A 22263-nucleotide genomic window follows, 5' to 3' on the forward strand; every position below is an offset into this window, starting at 1 on the left:
CTCCCTGGATGACATTTAGAGAGAGCAGAGGAGAGTGGGCTGTGGCTCAACAGGGTCCCAAACCCCAAACTGTTGCAGTAAGTGGTGGAGCTGGGCCAGGGCACTACATCATTTTTAACCAGGTGGGGTAATAAAAATCAACGAATGGGGCATTGACTCATGATTTCACAAATATTTTTTTAATTTTCAACAATGTTTGTTTACTTCAGATTGCATGGATACAACCATTTTGGAAACATTGCATTTTTGAGTTAATCTTTCTGTTTTAGCCTACCTCATGGTTAGAAATAGTAAGAAGAAAAGTTTATGACCTGGAATTTGCATAGCCTAAAGCTCTTTGTTTCTAAAAAGTTTGTCTGCCTCACTTGTACGTGCTGCGTGCGTGGGTAGTCGGTCTCTTTGTTGGACCTCCCTTCTCCGGCTGAATCTAAGCCATGCCCAGATAAATCACTCCCACAGACTGGTTAACCTGCACACTGGGGCCGCAGACTGGAGAGGAGCGGACTGAACGCCAGGTTGAAGCGCGGCATGCGATAAAGAGTTGCACTGGAACCGACTTCCCTCCGTCCCTGGTGAATCTAAACTTTACACAAGAAGCACCTGTACCCATATTCTGCAATAACCGGGCGGCTCGCATTAAACAGTATGTCCGGCAGCACCGTAGCCAGGGTGCTGGTTGCGCTCTGTATCGGGAGCGCGGTGAACTGTTTGCCTCAAGGGACGCGCAGGACCCGGCGACAAGGGCATCACGTCCCCTCAGTCTCTCAGGGTAAGTTTCTTGTCCCAAGTTATTAGTCACAAATGTCTTATAGTAAGAAATGGTTCCCTACCCTGGCTCAGGGGGCCACAAGAGCTCAATTAGAGGACCTCAGAGAATTTGAGGGAGAATATTTTCCACGATCATCTTTTCAGATCGTGTCTCCGTAGTCTCTCGGGTGTAATGTGAATCAATTTAAAAGCGTCTTTGCTATTGGCATCTCCATGGTATATGGAGGTAAAAGCCACAGAAATTTTAATCGGCATCTCTGATCTTGGAGTCACTAGATTAACCTCAACCTCGAAAACGTCTCTGATCTCCTCAACTTCATGAGTGTATGGAGGAGCAGAATGACAGCTTCTGAGGGGAAAAAAGAGAAATAGAACCACTTGGCATAAATTTTAAATTTGGGGGGAAAAGAGAGGCATGTGAAGTCATGAGATGTGAACAAAGAACATGCCTGGTGGGTGAGAGAGAGAGAGAGAGAGAGAGAGAGAGAGAGGGAGGATATTATTCTCAACTTGGTGCAACTGATTTATTACTCAGCCCTGGGGACCTTTTTGAAGTCAAGTTAACATATCCAGGGTCACTCTTGCAAACATGGTGGGTGAAGACTTGTCCCACAATAGAATGTTTATTCCAATATAGGGTTTGCTTATTTTGGTATAAAAAAGCTTTAGTTCTTTAACCCATAATACTGGCTGTTAGAAGTTATGGTAAGGGCTAAACCATTTTCCAGTGGCTGCATTTGTCTTTCCACAAAAAGGACTTGGTAAGCAGGTACAGTGTATACTGGGTCTGTTTGGATGGAGTGTGTTTTTTTTTTTTTCCCCTCTCAAATTTTCCCTATACTGAATGTGATTTGGTGTGGGGGCAAAGGGAGGGGTGCTTTTTATTTGATCTCCTGCTGCCTGATTCTAGCTTTCTAAGTCTCATCAGTTGTATTTTTTTCTGTCCTCCTGTCAGATGGTTGTCAAGAGAATGGCGTTTTGTATGGCATTAATGAACAGTGGGAGCGGCGGTATAGGGACAGCACTCTGGTCTGTACCTGCCATGGAGTTGCTGGTATCAAGTGTAAAAGCAAACCTGAAGGTTAGTTTGTTTTCTTTTCCATAAAGCACATCTTTTGCATCATTTGCCACATAAGACAATCTTTATTTCTCTCTCCCTTTTAATAAAACACAAATCTTTTACATTGTTTTCTCCTGATAGAAGAGGAAAGGTGCTACGACAAGACCAACCAGCGGTCCTACACTGTGGGAGAAACCTATGAGACACACAAGGACGGCATGATCTGGGACTGTACCTGTATCGGGTCTGGGAGGGGCAAGATCAGCTGCACCATTGCCAGTAAGTGATTCTGTGCATGTTTCTAGCTCCACGAGGAGTTGCCATGCTGCCATTAACTGTTCTTACCCCAGACCACACATCCTAGCTCATGTGTTTCCGTGTACAGCCTGGTTTCCCAGACTGCAGCCAGTAAACTGGCTAATCTCCATATTCTCCACAGCTGATTAGCAACCGGTGCCGTGCAGCTGTTAGCGGTTAGCTGAGAGGGAGTAGTATCTTGAGTTTGTGTGTCTTTTTTTGTTTCCCCTTGCTTTCTTTTTCTGCAATCACATGCATATTAATCTCTCTCTAAAATCATCCCTCTTCTTTGAATCTCCCCAGATCGCTGTCATGAAGGTGGGGCTTCATATAAGATAGGTGACACCTGGAGGAGACCCCATGAAACAGGAGGCTACATGTTGGAGTGTGTCTGTCTGGGCAACGGCAAGGGAGAGTGGACCTGCAAACCTGTCTGTGAGTCATTGACACAGCCACTGATAAACAGATGACTGTATTTACCGTGATGGTTTTGTTTGTTTGCTTGACAGAAAATTTTGAATGATTTTTTTTTACAGTCACTTAATGAATTCATTTGTACATGATGTTTGAATAGTAGGGGAAAGAAACTTTTAAATTGATGAAGTAGTTCATGAGTGTCTGTTGCCTACAGCTGAGCGTTGCTATGACAACACGGCGGGCGCATCCTACGTTGTTGGGGAGACATGGGAGAAGCCGTACCAGGGATGGATGGTGCTGGACTGTACATGTCTGGGAGAGGGAAGTGGACGCATCACATGCACCTCCAGAAGTAAGAAACCCTTTATTTCTTCCTTTGTATTGTGCTGTCACCTCCCCATTTTTCAATATTTCCCCCATTAATCTAAACTGTACTTAATCTGTATGAGAAAGAGCAGCATTACTTTGGACCAGTTTTAAAAAAAATCTATGTATTGTGCAAGCAATGCCACACAGACATACAAGAACTAAAAGCAAAGTGCTGCTTGCGATTTGTCGGAGGACTTTTGTCATGCTGTGGAGGAAATGTTTACCAGTTGTGTTCCCAATTAGAACCGTTACTTACATCCTCAATGATGCTGACTGATGAAACAGATGTAACAGATGAAAATTAATGTTGTTCCCTGTTGGCCTGTTGTCACGCCTTCAGGGTGGCCTTGGACATTTTTGTGGTGGAGGTCATCAATAAATTGTTATCATGCATTTGTCCAACAAGTTATCAACAGAGTCACAAAGCACAAACATGGTAACAGCTGGTGGCCAGGTGGAATCATTCCCCAGAGAATCACTGCAGACCTTTAATCATGCACATTACCATAAAGGTTTTTACAGGGCCACATTGCTGTCTCGCAGTTTTCATCTATTCCTAATGAATTCCTCTCATTCCCTTCTGCCCTAGATCGCTGTAACGACCAGGATACTCTGACTTCCTACCGTATTGGAGATGCGTGGACCAAGACAGACGCCCAGGGCCACCAACTCCAGTGTCTGTGCACTGGGAACGGCCGAGGGGAGTGGAAGTGTGAGCGACATGCTTCTCTTCACACCACTGGCCTAGGTGAGGAATGATAATATCCCTATCCCTTTTTTCCCTCCCTCCTGCTCTCTGTGTGGAGATAAGAATGTATACCAGAGACAGATGCCGAGAGGAGGGAGAGATAAGAAGTGCCAAGTGTCCTGAGTGCTGAAGTGAGAAAGACGTGTCTTGTAACTTGTGATCATGACCTCATGAGAAACGAGGGACGGGGAGCAGGGAAATGAAGAAGGAGAAATGGAAAAAAGGGGAATTTAGTGGGAGCAATGTGCTTGAAGTGGTTTGAAGTGATTATTGGGTGTGAGACAGAAACATAATTGTCGGGACACAGCGATGGTAAAGAAATAAAAATGGAAAGCTTATTTTTTTTGTAAATGGGACATAATCATTGATGACCCGGTGCAGTCCTCTTGCATCCCAAATAAAAGCCAGACTTTTAGTGTGTACATCATCTGTACAACACAAACCCAGAATAATGCACATGTAAATATCTGCGACGATGTTCTTTCTCTGCAAATAGTTGTATTATTTTTCTCTATTCTTTTTAATATTCACTATAACTTGCAATGTATATTCCAATTGTATGTTTGTCTATGTGTACCAACCTTACCATCAAAGCAAATTCCTTGTATGTGTAAAACACTCCTTGGCAATAAAGCTTATAAAGCTCCTTCTGATTCTACATGTTGTTTAAGCTAATATCATGCATAGAGCCGGGCTCCAGTGACAGTTGCTTGTTCAAAGATGTTAGTTCTTGTGTTTTAATTAAAAGGAACCCTCTGTGCTGTTTTAGCTACAACATCACTTCATAAGTAATTTTTAATTTGGGCATGTTTTTATGTGGCTCTTGGATGTTATTGCTGCCCCTGACCTGAATCCAACGTTACATTTCAGGCACTGGCTCTCGTGTGATCACTAACATCCAGCCTGTGGTCTACCAGCCTGCCAATGTGCCTGAGCTTCCCCAGGAGGGACCCTGTCGGACAGATGCAGGACTGACGTATTTCATCGGCCAGCGCTGGATTAAGAACCAGGGAACCAAGCAGATGATCTGTACTTGTCTTGGCAATGGAGTTAGCTGTGAACAGTGGGGTAAGAGCTGCTCTCCTACAAAAGTGGCCATAATTTATTTAAGTTCATATCTGCAGCTGTAGGCTGAGGAGCAATGAACAACATGTGAAAGCAGGTGTTTGAGGTGATGAACTGTGTATGTTGTTGTGTTTACTGTATTTGTGTGTTCTTGTCTTCACATAGACGGACCAGCTCCAGTATATGGTGGCAACTCTGGAGGTCAGCCCTGTGTGTTCCCCTTTGTCTACAAGGGGAAGACCTACCACTCTTGTACCTCTGATGGACGCAGTGATGGACAGCTCTGGTGCTCTACCTCTTCTGACTTTGAGACAGATGAGAAATATTCTTTCTGCACAGAGAAGAATGGTGAGCATGTGTTTTAATGTTTTAAAGGCGGGAATTGAAGGAATGTTAAAAGTAAAATTGGTAGTTGACAATGGCTGAACAATTGTTTAGATAATTTAACCTTGACTTGGAAGAGTTCCAGAAAATGAGCTCTGATTAGCTGTAACTAATTAATGTTACTTCTGTGAAGCTCTTGGCTGTTGTCTGGTTAATATGCTCTCTACATACTGGTGTCCAGACCAAGAGTGGTGAGACTTTCGCTAGAAAAACAATCTCGCTAATCTCCTCGTGTTGTTTTCAAATACAAAATGCTCGCTAGCATCTAGCATGGGGGGAAAAGGCAGCTACCTTACTAAAGCTGGTAGTGTTGGTGGTGTGTGAATAACAACAGTGGACACTAGGTGAATCTCCCATTTAAATGTTTAAACACTTGTCATAACTGTTTTATGGGAAGGCCTTAAAGGCTCTGAATTGGCAATGACACAATGGAAATGACATATGACATTGGTGTGAGAGACCCGCGTTTGATTCCCACTGTGACCCACCCACCATTGTGTCCCTGAGCAAGACACTTAACCCATTGTTGCTCGAGAAGCGTGACATGTGAACCTCTGACATTTATAGCAATTGTAAGTTGAATAAAAGTGTCAGCTAAATGAATAAATGTAAAGAATTGAGGCCTGGTATTTTGAGGTCTGTGAGGTATCAAAAGTTTTGTTATGTTGTCTGAAGAATAACTTGATTCTTTTTTGGGAAATTACTCGGCAAAGTAATAGACTAATATAATATTTATGTGAGCTAAATTAGGAAATAAAAACTAGCTAAATTTTCTGACTAGTCTTACTGACTACTAGCATGTATGTTTACCATTAAACATGAGTTGCAATGGGGTTTGGATAATGATAACTCATAGTGATACCACTTTATAAGGTTATTGTGTTCTTCTTTTAACAGTAATGGTGGCAACACGAGGCGGTAATTCTAACGGCGCTCTGTGTCAGTTCCCCTTCCTCTATAATGGCCGAAACTACACTGACTGTACTGCAGAGGGACGTAGAGATGGCATGAAGTGGTGTGGCACCACAACCGACTATGATACAGAACAGCGCTTTGGGTTCTGTCCCATGGCTGGTAAGTGTGTGTGTGTGTGTGTGTGTGATGGAGAGAGAGAGAAGGAACTATTCATTTTTTTTAAAGGTTAAAAATGCCAACTAAATGTGGCTAGATGGCCAAAATAAAGGGGAAAAATGTTTTAAATGTATTTGCATTGCTGTGGACAGCCTGGGAACTGGCAGGCTGAGAATCAGCTCAGCAAATTGCTAGCCATGGGGGTCATCAACGTGATTAGCACGGTTAATTGCAGTGTCCCTCCCAGTCTTAAGTAAAATGTATCTCCACCCATTCTGAATCAAAGAGTTAACATGGCCTTTGTATTAAGCACATTCTTTGATGAAAAGATTGGTAACCTTATGTAAACTGTAATTTACATAAATGCTATTATCAGAGTGATGTTAAAAAGGAGTCAGGGCTAATGGCCCAGACAAAATCTAATTTACAATTCTCAGCTTTTATTTATAGCAGAGCCAAATTCGCATTGAGGCTACTGCTGCCTTAGGAAATGTGGTGTTGCGTTGTATAGGTGTCAATTAGGTCTCCATGGGTAACAAAAGAGGCTGAAGCCAGTGAAACACCAGGGGGTCATTGACACTGCACTAACGTCTGTGAAGGAGTAATGCAGTGGTAATGATGATACCAACATGCCGTTAAACAAAGAGTACAAACTGTGAAGATCTAGAGGACTTTTTTGTATCACAGCTAATTTGTTCTGATGTCTAAATCAGCAGAATAGTCTAATTTATAAACCGCATAATTATGGCGGGTGGTAGAGTTTGTAGTAGATGCCAAAGTCAGTTTATACAAACACAGCTGAGTTGTCACAACAAATATTAGTCTACTGTGAATGTCTTGAAAGGGTGATCCAAACTAACCAATGCATTTTAAACTTAATTGCAGTGGAACACTGAGGTTTATCCCTGGCACTGCTTGAATTTAGTGTGTATATGATCTGCAGTCAGATGTAAAAAGATATCCACAAATTGGAAGCAAAGGTTGCTCTAAGTTAACCAAAAAATCCTTCTTACTACTGTCTACATCAAAGTAGAAATTGGTCGACTTCAAAGTATGCAGATAGAAGATGGAATGGGCGGTTTGGCAGCAGACTGTATAATGTGGATGGTACAAAGTGAAAACATCTACAGGACTTATCTGAGATAAAGTTGTCTCTGAATTCTAAGAAAAGTAGAGCACTGGATTTATTTTACCTCATAAGAACTTATCTTTTGTATTTTGTGGCAAGACAGATCCTTTAGGAAGTTCAAATATTTGAAACTTGTTTAACTCTGAAGTCAGTCTGCTGCCTGCAGATGTTTAGAGTTGACACATGCACATGTAGACATCCAGATTTTTATGATGGTACACGGCAAATAATGGGTTCATGGATTGTACAAACCATTAAGTTTTTTTTTTATTTTTATTTTAAAGCTATATTTTTCTTCGGAATTCCATTTATATTCCTACTTAACGCCTGGGACCCACCTTTTGGGACGACACCCTGTAGTTACAAACACCCCGTCAAGATGTTAAGAGGGAATAAACAGTTTTCTAGCCCTTTAGCCATCGACGGAGCAGGTTGTCTGTGTTTAAACTCAGCCCAGCAGTCAAAGCAGCATGGGGTCTTTGATATGGACATTAATGACTTCACAAGGATTGTCAAAACAAACATGGTACTTGAGATGTTAATCGCGGCGTTTAAAGAACAGTAATAGTCTGGAGCCCCTTCTCCTCCACCTGTGGCGGTCCTCTGGAAAGATTGCTGGATAGGATAATCTGGTGTCTGCCGTGTGTTCTTGGGATGGTAGGTCAACTGTCTCCAGCTGTGAGCCTACATCAAGGGTGCACCTCCATTATGCAAACTGGACCATTTACATTATTAGATCTCCTGTTTTCTTTCTACATCAACAACACTCAAAAATATGACCATAATTTTCTTGTATATCTTATTGTATTTTCCCTCAGTTAGAGTCTCCTAACGTACTATTGGGTAGTATCTGCCTGGAGGAAATTGTCGCTCCCTTCATTGTCGGCTGCAATGTCCAAACGGGCGTGCAGTAATTAAAGAGAAAATTTAATATAAAATAGAAATCACATACTGGGCTGTGATGCTGTAACACATGAACATTGCAGTTAATTTAATTATTTCAGAGAAAGCCTGGGTTTTATTTAGATGAGGCTTTGAGAAATATTAGCTTGAATTGCATTCACTTCATGCACCTTTTTCAACAATGATTTTAGACCAAAAATGCATCATCATGTGTGATGCACAGTATGAGATTATTTTTAATGATTACTAAACAATAAAAAATCATAGAGATACATGAAGTTTACTAGCCCTTGTTGTGATCATTAAAATGCCTAAATTAGGTTGAGCCCCAGGCCTGGCCACTGCATATCTCAAACCACCACCCAGAGGCTTGAATATTCTAGACCATGTCCTAAAAATCTCCAGCCCCTGTATTTCTGCCCCCGGCATTGGTGCGCAGCCAACCGTATGGTCTGGCTGCGGTCCAGATTCTGCCTGGCACAGATAAGTATGGGCTGGGCTTCAAGATTCAATTCAAGAAAGCAGATCTGCTCCTTTATCTCCAACACAACCTACTTACTCTTTGTGGAGAGTTAAACAGATACAGTATGTACAGTGACCCGAGAGGTCTGGAAGGTTCATAATATAGCAGAAGATCAGAAATGTATATTGGGCCTAAATCATTTAGTGCCTAGTATTATAGACCTCAGAACTGGAGTGATGTGATCCAGCGTTCTAATTCAGCTGCAGCTGTCTGATGGATTTTTTTTTTTAGAGAGACCTATAAAGACGCTGTTATAGTATTGGAAATTAATGCAAGGACAAGCTTTCTAGGTCCAGCTGAGACAGAAGTCTTTTAATCCTTTATATATTATCCGGTGATAGTTGGCTGACTTTTTAATTGTCTTAATATATGGGATAATATATATTATTATAGGTTCAGGAGGTAGAGCGGGTTGCCTGTTAATCGGAAGGTCGGCTGTTCAATCCAAGGCTCCTCCAGGCTGCATGTTGAAGTGTCCTTGGCCAAGATACTGAACCCCAAATTGCCCCTGTTGGCTGTTCCACCAGTGTATGAATGTGTGTGAATGTTAGTTTCTGTTTGAGCACTTAGGCTCAGTGTATGAATGTGAGTGAATGGTGAATGCAGAAGTAGTGTAAAAGCGCTTTGAGTGGTCGAAAAGACTAGAAAGGAGCTATACAAATATGGAGCATTTTAACTTAATGTGGCTGATGAAATTCAGGTCCATGACTACACCAAAATGTCTGTCTCCAAAAAATAACTACTTCAGTTTTATCTTTGTTAAATTGAAGAAAATTCTGGCACATTGATTTATTCAATGCAGTAACTCCGCACTTTTATTGGATTATAGTCCCCTGGTGATATTGCACACTGCAGAATGACTAGACATGATAAAAAAAGCCGGGCACCATTCGAATGTTTATTTAGAATTTGAATGTCAACGTTTGGAACTAAGCTTTGAAACTTAAAACTATTCGGTAGAGCCCCAAAACCTCAGTTCAACAGTCAAATGCCTTTATTTTATGTTATTTTTTTTACACTAGGCATGCAGTGAGGATACATACACTCATAGAGAGAAGTTGCAGAAGCACTTTCCCTTTCTCTCTCTTTCACTCACTCACTCACTCACTCACTCACTCACTCACTCACACATACACAGAGGCAGGTCTCTGCCTGTCCTACCCACCTTCACACACTTTCTATCTTTCCTGATGGAAACTACTCCCTCTTTTTAATAACTGGAGAACACATGGTGAACACACACAGTCCTTTATACACATAAGGACACAAGACAGCTGTTTCTGGTTTTTAATCCATGAAGCTCTTCTTTACTATGGACACAGGTGTCCTGTGGTGGTGGTATCCTCTACAGCCTTGTGTAGTAATTGTAGGGTAGAAGCAGTGATCTCCAAGGGGGATCATTCATTATGATGTGTTTGTTTTTATCTTGACGCTAGTATGCACCACTTGTGTTACTAACAATTAATGTGTATGATGTGTTCATACCGTGCGTGTTTGGATGCATGCCTGTGGATGTGTAGTGTAGTTTGTGTTTTCAACTCAAGTTGTGTGTGAGTTTGTTCCAGTTTTCCCCCCAAAATCCAACCCTTTCTTGAAAACCTATCTAGCATTTCAGAAGCATTAAACTGACATATTGGTATGCGCTTTTGTAACCTGCTTTGTCCTTTGTGTTCTAGCCCATGAAGAAGTGTGTACGACCACTGAAGGGGTGATGTACCGTGTGGGAGACCAGTGGGACAAACGGCACGATGTTCTGGGTCACATGATGCGATGTACCTGTGTTGGCAATGGCAGAGGAGAATGGAGTTGTGTCGCTTACTCCCAGCTTAAAGGTGTGTGTGTGTGTGTGTGGCCTGGGGAGACAGAAGGTTAGATAGACAAAACACTACCACGACAGCAACCCTCAATCTCCTTTTCTTCCCCTGTCTGGGGTAATAATGTGGGAATAATATTAGAATTCTCTGAGTGAAGAGGTGAAAGGTGACATGTCATGTAATCACTCACCTGCCAAAAGGTTAAAAGTGAGCTTGCACCCCTGCACTTTATGGGGCTTCGGTTCTGCAACACATGCGCACACAATAGTTCAGAAGAGCAGGTGTGCAAAAGCTGTGGGGTACTCATTCGTGTCTTTTTATATCTATATGTGTGTGCTTGTGTGTGTCTACTGCAGACCAGTGTATCGTGGATGGTCTGACCTATGAGGTGAACCAAACCTTCACCAAACAACACGAGGAAGGCTACTCGATGAACTGCACTTGCTTTGGACAGGGGCGTGGACGCTGGAAGTGTGATGCCATAGGTGAGTTTACCAAGATACAGGTTCACATCTTACAGCCTGCGCAATTTTATCGGTGTTCATATTCATTCAAAACCATTGTCTTAGCTAAATAGAAGGTTCATGAAAGGAAAGAGACTAATCCCTACATGATTGCTAATTGGTCTGATTATTCTATACATATGTGGTTGTGTCACTCCCACTCTATATAGATACGAAGCCTTTCCTGAACCCACTATTTTTGTTTGTTGAAAATGGTGATCATTCACGACAACAGCCTATGTGTCGGCTCCAAAACCCTTGGTTGGTGGTCCCTGTTGCATGACTTGGTTTTATGTGACCCTCAGACCAGTGCCAGGAGCCGGAGACGAGAGCCTTCTATCAGATTGGAGAGTCTTGGGATAAAGTCATCCATGGAATCATGTACAAGTGCTATTGCTATGGCAACGGCCTTGGCGAGCTCAGCTGCGAGCCCCAGCAGTATCCTGGTAAGATGTTAAATATACATTACGGTTGGGTGATGTAATGCTACTGTATATACTGTTAGACAGATCTGAGATTTTGCCGTGCTATTTATACAGGGTATATCAGGCTATGGTGGGCAATACTGCAAGTCAGTCGAGACTTCTTTATTTTTTTTTATTGATTTTTATAGGATTTTTGTATCAGTGTGTTGAAAGAGCTTGAGTTGACGGGTATTCATTCTTTATTTGTATTTAATTTGCTGGATTAGCCAAAAACATTCCAGTCTGATTATTTTTTTCCATGAAAAGCTTGTCCAGAAAAACACAATCACAATATATATTGACATCCGGTTTAGTACAAGATAATGAATGGACAACATGTTCACAGGAGCAGAATGTTTGTTTAAGGCACCTTGAAAATGAGGCCCTTTACTTTGATGTGAAACAGACAGAAAATGGGAGGGGTGTGTGATTTCCTCTTTTACAGATACACCCCCCACTGTGAGCCTTTGTTCTTGCTAGCATGTGGTACATCCCCTGTTCTGTTGCCACAGCTGTGCAAAACACCACAATATATGTGTGTATACCCCCCCCCCCCAACACACATACACACACACACCTTAAAAGCCCGTCAGTGTTGTGGAACTTAGCAATCACTTAACAGCCAGGATCATTTAGAACAAAGTCATGCTTCATCACACAACATTATTTTGCCACGATGGTTAAATTACCTCTATTCCCAAGAATACACCAACGTTTTATAACAAGGATCCTCCTGTCATAGGTCCGTGTCCATTCACAAACTTGCTGTTGTTGCTGTTGTTAGCATTCTGCTCCCATTATCATTACAACTGACTATGCTATGGTGCTATGCCGTGTGCAATTTGTTCAACTTTTCACGTACTTTTCTTCCTGGACTTTTCCTTTGGCTGTGGTTGAATACAACCCCTGTTAAATTGTAAACCATTCCTGTTTCTCTGTAGCTTTTTGGTTATATAGTGTTCTTGTATGGTGTCACTGAATAAAACAACACGTAATGTTGTTCGCATTCCTTTCCCATCCATCGTCAACCGCTTATCCTGCGTACAGGGTCGCGGGGGGGCTGGAGCCAATCCCAGCTGACATCAGGCGAAAGGCACGGTACACCCTGGACAGGTCGCCAGTCCATCGCAGGCACTCCTTTCCCATTTCCCCTAAATCTTGGTTAAAAAATGTAGTAATAATAGTGATGCACATGCACGGTATGATGGGTGTCTGCGGTATATATTTTGAGAAACAAAACATTTTTACATTTCCCACAGCATGCATAAATATGTCAATATGGCTCCAAGTGAGGCTGTGAAGCTATGCTAGTGGGAACAGCAGTTTGACGAGTCTTGCGTAAAGGAACATTTGAACTGTTACTTGTTTGCTCTGTGTGTGAAGCAGGTTGACGGGAGATACAAAATGTAGGGCACTATTCTGCCGTAAGTGGCTATAATAGCAACCAGCTGTGAACTCGCTCCGTGTGTGTGTGTGTGTGTGTGTGTGTGTGTGTGTGTGTGCGTGCCTAGACATACCCAAAATACTGCATGCAAAGATTTAAGGGCTGCAAGAGGCAAATCCAGACTCCAAATCAGTTGGCTTTCTGGGTAAAACACCATAAAAGGTAAAAATGGAAAACCCAAGTGAAGGATCATTTAAAGTTTTTCACAAGTCTCAGATGTAGCCCTATAGTGATAAAATCTTCTCAAAAATTGTTTTCTTTTGTGCCGTCTGTGTTTGTATCTCTTTGTCTAGGGTGCAATTTAATCTTTTGGGGCATTTCTTATTGTTAGGACAGCATTACTTCCCTTTACTGTGGTCCTTATCACCACTTTGCTGGGCATCTGTCTGTCTCAAGAATGAATGTTGTGTCTATGTGTGCAAAGTAAAGGGGGATGCGTGCAATGCTGGGAGACTATGTGCGTGTGTGTACATGCATTACAACCACTGCAAGTGTGCATCCGTTTTCATACGCGTCCCACATCTGATTCTATGCAACCCTTACCCTCGCTAGTGGCCTGTGGCTCTGTAATAGGCCGTAATTGGTCCCAGATTGTTTTTGAGGTTTGTGTATCTGCTAGCAACTTCTGGTTAACCGAGCCACTTGCTCAGAAACTTTGATTACAGGTCTGCTATTTGGAAAAGTGGTTAAAAAACCTCAGATCTTTATAGAAGCTACCAGTTTCTATCAGCACAGCTTATGTGAGGGGTCTGCTCACCACATGACTTCTGTTTACATTAAACATGACTTGATACCCTTGTTTCATTTCCTAAACCAGTAAAGGTGTACTGCAATTTTGAGCTCCTGCTGATGTCATTTTTCTTCTTTAGTATCTACTAACCTGCTAAGCCTTTTTATATTCAACTTGCCTGTTGCGTGCATTTTCTGGTAAATTGATACACTTTAGCTTAGACCGCCACTTTTTGCAATATAGTTTATCTCTTGTTGTGTTAGATGTAGTAATGACACAACACACACATGCCTGAGCTCCTGTTTGCTTCAAAACTCACCACCGCAAGGATTTCCAAGGAATCGTGTGTGTGTGTGTGTGTAGACGTGGAACAGCTGTTACATGATGTTTGGCAAGACTCGAGGAGTTCAGTTGAGCATCGAAGCCCACATTTCTAGGACTTGAAAAGGTTGTCCAGCACAATAAATCCCATGATTCTCTGTTATGACCTTTGCTGTATTGCTTTCATGAGGGGTTTTCACACACTTCTTCATTACTTCAAAGCTTTTTTGTTGTTTCATCATACCTTTCTTTTGCAAATTATCTAGTGCTGCAGCAAAATTAGTCTTTCCAAGAGAACAAGTAAGGTTCGAAGCCATGATGAGATTGAGAAGGTTAAAGAGTAGAGAAAGGAGAGTAACAGTTTTCTCCCCTCCAGCTGTTGAAATCTAGGCTGGAATCTCACAAGGACGTGCTAGTTTTTCCTCACTCTGTCCTGTGTTCTGTTCAGGAAAATGCTGCTCCACCCTCCCTGATAATCAGTTGCTGTTATGTAAAACTGCAAGTTTTTGAAATTCCTCAAATTGTGGAAGAGCCAGAATCTCACCATGTTGGATTTAGTGTCTGCTTGTCAAAGTTGAGATATAATTACGATATTTGATATTTACAACTTTGAAAATGCCCCCCTAACTGTTAAATATGTGCATAATGTCTCATTATGATGATTAGACAGTGAAACTCCTGGTCTGGTCTTTTCTGTATAACTGCTTACATCTCTGTCTTTATTCTTTTTCTCTCTCAGGTGGTCATCGTCCTGTCCAGGTGGTCATATCAGAATCTGGAAACCAACCCAACTCCCACCCTATTCAGTGGAATGCCCCACAGTCTGCTCACATCACCCAGTACATCCTGAAATGGAAAGTGGTGAGTTTTCTTACTGAGCATAACAGTTAACAAAGAAACAATCCCTCTTCTTCCTCATCTCTCCACTGGACCTGATGCTGACGCTGTCTCTATTGACATATGTAACATTTCCTGCATTTCCTTTTATCACATTTTTCAGAAAAACACTTCAAGCCCATGGAGAGAGGTCATAATCCCTGGCCACCTTAACACCTACACCATCTCTGGGCTGAAGCCGGGCATCACCTACGAGGGTCAGCTAATCAGCGTGTTGCGGTTTGGACGCAGAGAGATCACACGCTTTGACTTCACCACTAATGATGGATCATGTGAGTTGAGGGAGCTGGCAGATCTCAGTGTTGGTTTAGTTGCCGCATCACTGTTTAACCAATGGTATCGACCAGTTGTCCAGTTAATTTGGCTACTTTTTCCACGCATGCCGGTTTAGGCGAGAGATGTTATTAAAGACAGGGGTATGGGAATGTGCATGCACTTCATGAAATCACAATATTTTGTGCTGTTTTTCTACTAAGTTTGGTTCCTTATATTTAATTTTATTGAATTAGGAATTATTCACTGAGATTTTTTCCACAGTGTCCTGTTCAGTGTTCTTTTCTCAGAGGCAGCATGTAGCCAGCTCATATTTTCCATCTCTGTCTGTCTCTGTTTATCCTATAGTGGCACCATCACAAGGCGAGACCACCCCAGTTCCGCCTATGGTCGACATCTCAGAGTCGGTGACTGAAATTACCTCCAGCAGCTTTGTCATCTCCTGGGTTTCCGCCTCAGACACAGTTTCTGGTTTCAGAGTAGAGTATGAGCTCAGTGAGCAGGGACAGGCAACTGGACAACCCATGGTGCTAGGTAAGTGCAGTTATGCACTTATGCAAACATGAATGCATATACATACAAAAATAGCTATGGCAAAACTATTATGCATTGAAATTTGACCTGATTTCAAAATAATGGATATTTTACTAAGACAATACTGTCACAGAAGAAAAGGTATTTATTTAGCTGCGTTAAAATATTTAGATGAATGAAAACTAAGGTGTTAATACAACATATTTTCCCCACAGACCTGCCCCGTACAACTACCTCAGTGAACATTAATGAGCTTCTACCTGGGAGGAAGTACACTGTTAATGTCTATGAGGTTACAGATAGTGGAGATGACAACCTAATTTTTACTACTTCACAAACCACTGGTTAGTACACTCTTTCTCCATCATTTTATATTCCCATCTCTCTTCTCTGATATTCTTTCCCATTCTCATCAGAGGCACAACACTAGCACAAAAATGTTTTTCTGAATCCCAGACTTACTAGCGGCAAATGAATAAATGCCAGGGACTGCAAATCAAGTGATCCAGGATAAAAGCAGTGGTTGTAATTTTCCTTCTCATAATTTCACCTCATTTGTTCCATAGCACCTGATGCTCCTAGTGATCATGAAGTGGAGGATGTGGGAGAAACTTCCATTGTGATCAGTTGGGAAAAACCACTGGCTCCAATCACTGGTATGCTATGACAATGTTGTCAGTCACAGCCCAAATCTGTCACTGTTCTGTTCCTGCCTATACTCACTCGTGACGGTTAGCTACAAACAATGAACTGTATGGTCTCTTCCTCTGCGCAGGCTATCGTGTTGTCTACACACCGTCAATAGAAGGTGAAAGCACGGAGCTGAATCTCCCTGACACAGCAACATCTGTGACTCTGAGTGACCTTCGACCCGGGAACTTGTACAACATTAGTATCTACGCTGTGGAGGACAGCCTGGAGAGTGAGCCTATCTTTATACAGGTCAACACCGCTGGAGATCCTCTACCAGGTAAAAGATGTAGAGATTATTAAGGATTATGGTAAATCCTGTTTCTTTTTCTGTTTAGCACCACGAGTTGATGTGCAGTGACCAAATATTTGGTGGTTGTGATCCTTAAATATCATTTGATCCTTGGATGTTCATATGAATTTGAGTTAATACTCTTGTTATAAGAGCACCCTCCAGAATCAACCTGCAAGTCATCCTGTGGCCTATTCAGCGATTTATTTAGATGTTTCCAATTCTGACTAGTAGAAATGACGAGCTCTCCAATGGAAAATGAAGTCATTGAGTTCACAGCTGTTGCACTCTGCTCAACTGGGGTTATGTAAAACGTCTGTCTGCCAGGTTGAACATGCTGTTGGGCCAGTCGAGCAGATGCTGGAAAAGTGTATAATAAATATATTTGACCAAGCTGAGAGTGTCTGCTGCCATCTCCTCTCGCTCTCCATCTTGTTGTCTTATTTAATCTCTTGCCTTCACAAGGCAAAGAGGTCTTCTGGTTTATGTTTGTTTCATCATCCAAAATATGAAGCAGTGTGATGGATTGGCTCCTTGTTTGCAGGAATTCTGTAGACATGTTTGCACACTTAATGTCATTATGTATGTATAAGCCAATGTGTGTTTGGGTGATATGCAACATAAAAGCAAAACATCATAGTTAGTTAAATAACAGCGATGAGGTCATGGAATTATTTTAAGCTGTATTTGACCTTCCCTTGTTTAGCAGATAATATTTAGAATGTGACCTGATGTGTTTTCCACTTTATTTTCTGTTTTAAGTTAGTAATCAATTTATTTCTTACATAGTAAAGGACTTAAACTGTGACTTATATCCTTGCGCGAGACATAGTCCTTACAGGATCCAAACAACATGCCCTTATGTAAGCTTACATTTTGGATTGCTGCGATGGGTTGTTATGGGTCCTTCCGCCATAAATAACATGTTTCTCCATGCATTCACCCACTTCATTTCTAACAGCTGCATAAGACTCATTCCAGTTATTCACTGAGAGGACAGTTGTCATTATAGTTGGGATTTAGCCATACTCAGCACTGATATAAATCTTCTCGGATGCATTTTTCCTTAAGCTGGAGAAAGGAAACGACATTAATGCTGATGCATTATGGGTACACACATGCACTTGATGAGCAACATTCTTTGGAATGAACGGGATGCCATTTGTTTTTATTCATTAAAATAAATGTAACCAAATGTCAGCCAAGTTCTCTCACAATGCTTAATGCTATGTTGTTGTTTTTTTCCTGTCCACAGATGAAGTGGCTTCTCCTACAGACTTGCAGTTCTTCCAGGTGTCAGATAAAAAAATCGTTCTGACCTGGACTAGCCCAGCCAGTGAAGTCTCAGGTTACCGGGTCACCGCCATCCCAGTTGATGAGTCTGGTACTCCACAGAGGGAGATGACTCTGCCTGTCAGTCAAAACTCCTACATTGAAGTGTCACAGCTACAGCCTGGAACACTGTACCGCTTCAGTATCTATACCATTCACAATGGGCAGGAAAGTTTACCGCTTATTGGGGAGCAAACTACAAGTGAGTATGACAAATGGCCTCATGCCTACAAGGAAATCACTACACACACAAAAATGCAAATTGATTTTGAAACCACACTGAAATGAATTGACACTAGCTTCTCGGTGGAAGGTTGGAATGCTGTGCAGAAACATTTGGTGTGCTTTGGAAAATAATCTATTGTCTATCTGTGTCTAACAGTGTTTATTGACATATCTCTTTTTAGAGCCTGATGCTCCCACAGATATCCATTTCGCCAATGTGACAGAGGACAGTGCTGTGATGTTGTGGTATGCCCCCCGTGCCAAAATCTCTGGCTACCGTCTCCTCCTCTCTGTTGAGGGCTCCAACCCTAAGCAGCTGCGCTTGCCTGCCCGCCTTACTCAGTACACCCTCCTCAACCTGAAGCCCGATACAGAGTACACTGCTACGCTACATGCAGAGAAAGAGACAACACTGAGTGAAGGAGAGACAGCTGTATTTACTACTAGTAAGTGTCTGGTACATATAAAATGAGTACTGACACAGTGACAAGGGAAGTTACGTTTGGGGGGAAAGATACTGTAGGCGCAATCTTCTGATTATGCATGCACTTTTTTAAATGAACACACTGGGGGATGCATACATCTTCTTGCATGCCATTACACAAAAGCTGATCAGAAAAGCACTTTTACTCTCTGTGTGTTTGTAGGCCCGGCAATGGGCAACGCTCCTCATTTCAGCACAGATGTGACGGACACGTCCATTATAATCTCCTGGACTCCAGTTCCCCACATTGGATACAAGGTACACTCACTTCTAATACATACATACGTAACAAGTGGTTTTATATTCTGCTACCCACATATCCATAAATCTGACCATGTTTCCCATTCTGTCCTTTAAAATTGATAGCGTGATTGTCTTTATATGCAAATTATTTCCTTCTGTATGCTATGGAAAACACAATCCAGTTGTTCTTCTGGTGCAGTGTAGGGCCCACTTGGGGTTAGATAACATGGGAGCTACAGACCTCAGGGATAAACCTGATTAGTCAGAATATATCACACCAGAGATGAGAATGTTCTGCTGGCTTTCATGTTCATGGGAAGACACTGACATCTGACCTTTACCTCCTGTACCCCCAGTCCATATCCCTCTTTCTAACTGAGTATTTATCTTTCAGTTGACAGTACGTCCCAGTCAGGGCGGAGAAGCTCCCAGAGACGTGACCTCTGACTCGGGAAGTATTTACGTTTCTGGTCTAACTCCGGGAGTGGAGTACACCTACAGCATCCAGCCAGTCATAAACGGCCATGAGCAGGGAACCCCAATCACACACCGTGTTGTCACACGTAAGAATAAACTAATAAATACTGACTGTGTCACCTTTTAGTCTTGTCTTTTCCTTTTCCTTTTAATGTCTAGTGTTTTCTTTGTTCTTCCAATGCCTCCTCTCTATCTGTCTTTTACTCTTATTCCTTTCCTCCTCCTCTGACTCCTCTTTTTCTTCTTCGTCTCCAGCTCTGTCTCCTCCCACTGATCTCAACCTGGAGTCTAACCCAGGCACAGGAGACCTAACAGTTCAATGGAATGGGGCTAATACACCAGGTACCCACACACATCTGTATACCCAGATAAAAAGACACTGAACACATTACAAATAATCATTCAATTGGGTTAAAAGTATCACTTAATTATGTATCCTTTTGATGAAATTGGACAGAGATTTATCTCCTTTTGTTCACTGATGTATCCATCTGTCAGTGAGCTACAGTCTCTTCTCTCTCTTTACTAGGACATTTTCAAAATGCATTGAATTGCCATGTGAAAATATCATTCTGTTTAGGCATCTTATCTCAGCAACCTATTATTGCTCGCTGATACATTCTTAACTGGTTTCTTACTCTGATTACCCACCCCATGTAAACCTTCTTCCCTTTTCCTTCTCCAACTCTCTCCCTGCAAGACATCACTGGCTACAGAGTGACATGCACTCCCACCAATGGCCAGCAAGGAAACAGTGTGGAGGAGTTTGTGGAAGCAGGGCAGAACTCCTGCATCCTGGAGAACCTCAGTCCAGGAGTGGAGTACAACATCAGTGTTGTTACTGTCAAGGATGATATGGAGAGCGTTCCTATATCAACTACCATTACACCAGGTGAGTTAGAGGCAAGCTCATAATCATGTGGTTTTATTGGGGTTTTTGAGACCATGAGGTATGTATGTTCAACACGAGTCTGGCCTGATTTTTTTATGATCATTTTGTTAGGGTTGTGTAGACAGGTAAGAGCAAACTTTCATTTACAGAAGCCCCAATTTTAAATTAACATATTATGTTGAAAGTTACTAAAATAAATGACACATTTGCTTTCAACATATAACAGATACTAGCTCTTCTCTGTAAGGATCACCGCTCTAATTTAGCCGTGGGACTAACACTAATGCTACCATTGCCTGTGTATATATTAATAGATTTCAATGGAGACACTTCATTGAATAACAGTTGAACCTCACTAGATTGTAATATATACTAGTAAAGGCAGCCTTGCTTTAGCTGTTCCATTGGTGTGATATGTTGAATATCTCGCCCGACTGGAAGAAAACAATTTTTGTTGCTTGTCTTGACCACTGCTCCTGTCTTTTTGTCTGTCGGTTTCCTCTTTCTGACCCTCGTGTCCATCCCCTTCCCTTTCCTTCCACCTTTGCCCCTCGTTTGTTTGGTGCTTCTGTTGTCTTCTCTCTTTTTTTCCTCTCTCCACCTACCCAGACATCCCACAGCTGACGGACCTCAGCTTCAGGGATGTGAGCGACACCACTATCAGCCTCCGCTGGTCGCCGCTCAACACCACAGCCATCACTGGTTACAGGATCACTGTGGTGGCAGCCGGCGAGAGTGTGCCCATCTTTGAAGACATGGTTATGCCAACGACTGGTCAATATACTGTCTACGGGCTGGAACCTGGTATCGACTATGAGATTAGTGTGATCACTGTGACGGAGAATGGCGAGAGCGAGCCCACCACAGTCACTCAGCAGACCTGTAAGATCCATGTTCCCACGCAACCAAAAATATTTCCTTTACTACAAATATCATTAACAGTACATACATTTTTTATTGAAAGAGCAATTCAGTTATACATAATGATACAAAACTGTCAAAAGTATCTTTTATATAGATAGATGGTGTGATTTGTGTTGCCTGCGAGGGACTTTCAAATCACTGTGTCTGCTGAGATTATATAACGTAATAAGGTTCTTAATAACCCTAAGACATAGCTCTTCAAAGCAAACCTTTTAAGTTGTTGATGTAATTGCACTGCATGCTGTTTGTCAGTTTAATAATCCTCTGTGTGTGTGTGTGTGTGTGTGTGTGTGTGTGTGTGTGTGTGTGTGTGTACCATCTGGTTTTAGTTCAGGGGCTTTTACCATACTGAGACTCATTTTGCCCCCCAATGCAAACACTGCTTGTTCTCACTTTTAAGATGTCGTAAACCTTCAGACATGGCTTTACACTGACACACACACACACACATAAAACACAGATTGTTCCCTTTAAAAGATGGCAGCAGGAATACTTTTCTCTTTTAGTCATTTCATTGTTTAGTTGTTTGCCTTTTTTCACATCTATTTGCCTCCTCACTCTTTCTTATATTATTACAGTTCTCTGGCAGCCTTAATACTTGAGCAATGAGAAACCTGAATCTACTTTGACCTTTTTGAATACGTTTTTAAGTCAATCTGCTCTCTCTTTTCAATAGCTGTACCAGCCCCGACGGATTTGGGCTTCAGCAAGGTCGGGCCAGACACTATGGAAATCACCTGGGTCTCTCCCCGGGTCCCCAACACTGCTGATATCAACAACTTCCTCATTAGGTACAAGAAGAAACATACATTTTTTTTTTCTTGAATACACACTGATTTTTGAATAACCACATGTTAAAACATAACAGAAAATGAGTCTGTGTTGTTGGTGTCTTTATTATTCAGGTATCACCCCATTGACGATGAAGATGACAGTACAGAAACCAGCGTAGGAAGCAGGATTAACAATGTGGTGCTAAGGAGTAAGTTA

General features: G+C 42.0%; 1 protein-coding gene across 1 annotated transcript; it reads left to right on the forward strand.

Moving 5' to 3' along the window:
• Positions 1-489: 489 nt before the first annotated feature.
• LOC123973997 (fibronectin-like) lies at positions 490-22255 on the forward strand (the record flags this gene model as incomplete). Its single annotated transcript, XM_046054410.1, is given in 27 exon segments — positions 490-769; positions 1724-1849; positions 1970-2107; positions 2429-2560; positions 2757-2894; positions 3501-3659; positions 4530-4727; positions 4890-5072; positions 6006-6182; positions 10411-10566; positions 10905-11033; positions 11357-11497; positions 14750-14871; positions 15011-15179; positions 15529-15714; positions 15930-16058; positions 16281-16370; positions 16490-16684; positions 17952-18230; positions 18436-18699; positions 18901-18995; positions 19375-19543; positions 19713-19799; positions 20158-20349; positions 20959-21231; positions 21950-22064; positions 22179-22255. Coding segments are annotated over 27 exon segments (4243 nt in total), but the record flags the coding sequence as incomplete, so codon positions are not given.
• Positions 22256-22263: the final 8 nt, after the last annotated feature.

Source organism: Micropterus dolomieu, linkage group LG07 (assembly GCF_021292245.1).
Source record: "Micropterus dolomieu isolate WLL.071019.BEF.003 ecotype Adirondacks linkage group LG07, ASM2129224v1, whole genome shotgun sequence".
Lineage (NCBI taxonomy): Eukaryota > Metazoa > Chordata > Actinopteri > Centrarchiformes > Centrarchidae > Micropterus > Micropterus dolomieu.